Raw genomic sequence first — 3692 nt, forward strand, 5'->3', positions numbered from 1 at the left:
ACTTTATCCCATTTGACAAGAGCCCATTTACGGGTGGGGCCAGAGCTGCCCCATAAGAAGTTGCGTTGGAGCTTCTTGATTTCCTTGAGCACCCATTTGGGAGTGGCCAAGATTGAAAAAAGGTAGAGCGGCATGGAATGAAGAACAACTTTAATAAGAACTAATCTGTTGGCCATGTTGAGAGCCCTGTGAGTCCATAGAAATAGACGAGCCTCTAACTTTTCTAAGAGGATTTTCCAGGAGGAGTGCTTAAGAGCCGAGGCAGTAAGGGGTGCTCCTAGATATTTGGAAGGAAGAGTGGCAATGGTGAAGCCAAGAATACGAGCTATGGCATTATGGGTGATTACAGGAGTGTTTAAGAAGAAAACTTGAGACTTGATTTTATTAACATTGGCTCCAGAGGCTTCAGAGAAGTCCGACAGGAGAGCTTTAGGTTGGTGGGCTTCCTGAACAGATGGATGGCTGAAAAGAATGTTATCATCAACAAATTGTTGATGAGAGTACGTGGGGGAGTTAAGAAAGGATAAACCTTTGAGCAGCTGAGAATGCAGGGCTGATTTGATGCTCCGACCCAGTCCCTCTGCCATAATGACAAACAGGAGGGAGAGAGGGGATCTCCCTGCCTGATACCCCAGGAGGGACGAAAGGTGGGTGAAGGTATGCCATTAATGAGCGCCGAAAAGAAAGAAGAGGATAACAAACTCATAATCCACCTTACCCCAGGAGGAGCAAAGCCAAAAGCATTTAGAGTTTTTTGAATGTAAATCCAACTTAAACTATCAAAAGCCTTGGATAAATCAATTTTGAGCAGCATACCTAGTTTCTTGGATTGCTTCAGTGAATGGATTATTTCATGAGCTAAACTAATTCCATCCGTAATCTGCTGACCTTTTACATAGCCAGATTACTCTGGCGATATGATGAGAGGAAGCAGTAATTTCAGTCTGGAGGCAATAATTTTGGATACAATTTTATAGATAATATTGCATAGAGCAATAGGTCTATAATTATCAGGTGTGCTGGGCTCCGCTTCCTTGGGAATCAATGCAATGAAGGTAGCATTCAACCCGGGGTACATCCATCTTAATGTACGCGATTCCTCCACTACTTGCCAAACCTCCAGTTTGATCAGGTCCCAAAAGTTGTGAAAAAAGTTGGAGGTGAATCAGTTCGGACCCGGTGCTTTGCCCGCTTTCAATTGTTGCACTGCAGTTTCAACTTTCTGTAGGTCTATGGACCGGAGAAGGAGTTGATTATGCTCCTCTGTGATTAGTTTGGGAATGTTCCTCAGGACTTTGTCAATAGCAGGCATTCTATCTATATTTGGCTCATGGTGTGCTTGCTTGAAATAATTGAGGAATTCACTTTTGATACCTTCATGAGTCTCAATCCTTGCTCCCTGCTCAGTTTGAATGTGGGATATGTTGTTGTTCATTCTGCGCTAAACGGTGGTTCTGTGAAAGAACTTTGTATTTTTTTCTCCGTCCTTCAACCACTTTATTCTCGATTTCTGTCACCATAAAGTTTCCTCCTGTTTTTATCTTACTAAGATTTGTGCTTCAAGAATTTGTTCCTGTTTTTTCATGTCCTCAGATCATCCTTCGATTATGATCTTCTGTTGCACATTCTTCATGTCTTGATTGAGGGCATTCTGAGCTTGAAAAATGTTACCAAAAGAGGTGTGATTCCAGTGTTTGATTTTACCTTTGAGGTGCTTGAGCTTCTGCTAGAACTGATACATCCTAGAGCCATTAGAGGGGGTTAAATTGCTCCATGTTGAATTGACTAACTTATTGAAGTCTGGATGAGACATCCAGAAGGCTTCAAAATGAAACGGCCGCCGAATGTTGTGACCGGGGCGGTTCCACTGAAGGGTTATAGGCCAGTGATCGGAACCCGATATCGGCAATATAGAAGCTGAAAATTCTCCACCCAAATGAATTGCGTTATCTGATAATAGGAATCTGTCAAGGCGCGAAGCTATCTCATGCGGTCCTTCTCTTTTTTTATTCCATGTAAACAAGCCATTGTTAGAGGGGATATCAATAAGCAAGCTATTTTGTATGAAGTCTTTTAGGTGATTCCCATCTCTGTTACCTCTGTTTCTCCCTCCCTTTTTTTCTTCCAGCCTTGCAATCATGTTGAAGTCGCCTCCAGAAATCCATAGGGGGTGCAGCCTATTTGTGTTGAGCTTTGATAGGATGTCCAGGATTTCAACTTTGTGCATAGTTTCCTGAGGGAAATACACATTAGTCATATGACCATAAATGTTAGTGCCATTTATGTGAAATATTGCTTGGATGAAGTTCTTGTTTGCATGTATATTGTTGAGCAGGATAGTGCACGCGTCCCATAGAATTGCAAGGCCGCCCGACGCCCCTTGAGCATCTACAGCTGTTACCATCCCACCTGGCCAGGCTTTCGCTGCAATTTTTTCCAGAACTGTCGAGTTGCATTTTGTTTCTTGCAAGAAAAGGATTTGAGGTTTTTCCTGCATGATCATGTTTTTGAGAAGTCTACCTTTCCTTGGGCTATTGATCCCTCTAATGTTCCATGAGATCAGCTTCATTGAGAAGAGTTGGGGTTGATGTTGAAGTACTTAGTTAGCTTGGCATATATGCCTGAATCTACTAACACTTCTCCTATTCTGATAGTTCTTTGTAGAGTGGTTTTCCTCCCACGCTTTTTGTTGTCTTTGGTAATAAACTTTCCATCCCAGGAACTTCCAATCTGGACACCAAGGGAGTGATTCTTTTGTGCCCGCGTTAAGACCTCCACCAGGTTGTCTACTTGCTGATCTGGGATTTTATCAAAATTCCTTGTTTTTCAGGCCTGCTCTAGGCCTAAGATGTCAAGTTCACCAATGTCTATGTTCTCAGGATCTTCCTCCATATATTTGGATTCTTGTAAGTCTTCAGCTATTTTAGCTTCTGTCCTTGGGCTGGGCGCTGTGTTATCAACCTCCATTCCTTGAAAATTCCAAGCTGGGGTTTGGAGCTGGGTATTGGGGAGTGATTTGCTATTCAGCCTCTCCTCTGGAAGCGGTAATGCCACTTTTTTTTTCTCTTCGGTGGCTTCCTTCTTAGAAGGAGAGGGATTTTCGAGCGCAGGATCTTCATTACTTGCCAGAGCAACAAAGCTGTTGCTGGTTGAGGGTTTGGAGGAGGTAGCTGGATGCGTCCTGGGATTGTTTGCCGATTTCTTGTGGTTTCTTCTGTGGTTGACTAATTTGGTAAACCCATCAGGAGCAGGTTTGTCTTGGGACATTTGGGGGAGGGGTTTTCTATTTAGAGGACAGTCCCTAAATAGATGACCCAGATCATGACATTTCCTACACCGAAATGGTACATGCTCATAATCTATCAGCTGAACCCATTCAATATCATCATGAAATAAACTTACCGCATCTGGCAGGGCTTGCTTGAGGTTCATGTAGACACAAATTCGGGCATATTATGTGTATCTGCAAAGTTTTGTTTCCTCTGCCACTTTGATGAATTCACCCAGAGCATTTCTGATATCTTGCAAGGAGTCTTCCTCCCAATATTCCCATGAAAGAGAGTAAAGCCTTATCCAAACAAGAGCCGAACTGAGATCTTCCTTGTCAGTATTGAAACGTTCTACCCATCCTCTGAGATACAGGCCCGCAGTGTTGAAGAAGTATGGCCCTCCGTCCAAAACCCTATTTCGAT

The 3692-nt window shown here is 43.1% G+C and overlaps 1 protein-coding gene across 1 annotated transcript; it reads right to left on the reverse strand.

Annotated features, from left to right (window-relative positions):
* Positions 1–1726: 1726 nt before the first annotated feature.
* Positions 1727–2404, reverse strand: LOC149226436 (uncharacterized). The gene has a single exon (XM_089380202.1). The coding sequence runs from the start codon at positions 2402–2404 to the stop codon at positions 1727–1729; it is 678 nt and encodes a 225-aa protein (XP_089236328.1).
* Positions 2405–3692: the final 1288 nt, after the last annotated feature.

The sequence above is a fragment of the Pinus tabuliformis genome, chromosome J (assembly GCF_031772625.1).
Source record: "Pinus tabuliformis cultivar Carrire ecotype Pingquan chromosome J, CPIR1, whole genome shotgun sequence".
NCBI classification, from domain to species: domain Eukaryota; kingdom Viridiplantae; phylum Streptophyta; class Pinopsida; order Pinales; family Pinaceae; genus Pinus; species Pinus tabuliformis.

What these genes read in the sequence shown, in the direction of transcription:
- LOC149226436 (XM_089380202.1), bottom strand. Translation starts at nt 2,404, where the DNA reads ATGGTAACAGCTGTAGATGCTCAAGGGGCGTCGGGCGGCCTTGCAATT.